This window comes from Camelina sativa, chromosome 15 (assembly GCF_000633955.1).
Source record: "Camelina sativa cultivar DH55 chromosome 15, Cs, whole genome shotgun sequence".
In the NCBI taxonomy this organism is placed as follows: domain Eukaryota; kingdom Viridiplantae; phylum Streptophyta; class Magnoliopsida; order Brassicales; family Brassicaceae; genus Camelina; species Camelina sativa.
In genome coordinates, this window is record NC_025699.1 from 28,162,019 (window position 1) to 28,162,383 (window position 365).

The 365-nt window shown below is 36.2% G+C and overlaps 1 protein-coding gene across 1 annotated transcript in view; it reads right to left on the bottom strand.

Annotated features, from left to right (window-relative positions):
- The window catches only part of LOC104748876, a 7,676-nt gene continuing 7,399 nt past the window's right edge, over positions 89 to 365 (bottom strand). The window contains exon 3 of the mRNA XM_010470457.1: positions 89 to 113. Within this exon, the coding sequence (XP_010468759.1) occupies positions 89 to 113 (25 nt within the window). The remainder of the gene's footprint in view (positions 114 to 365) is intronic.

Genomic DNA, 365 nt, shown 5'->3' on the forward strand with positions numbered 1-365 from the left:
ATTCGTTTCACTAACAATGATTGAGGACAGCTATGACACATGCAATCATATGACTAAAACAAATAAAGCAAAAGCAAAAGTAAAAGTGCTACGAGACAAGAATTGCTTTATGCCTAAGACCGGAAACACAAAAATAAAACGCGTAACTAGCTTTATGGATCCAAAAGTGAACTCGCAAGAACACAAAGGAACAGAGATATGAACACGAAGAACTAATGCAAATTCTAACAACCTAAGCGAACGAAAGACAATCCTAAGCATAAACCAAAAAGAACAAGCGAGTCCTATGGAGCTAAAAGATGCAAGCTTTAAACTCAAAGATTGAAACTTTAAAGGAACTGAGAGTTCTGGAAAGAAACAACCTC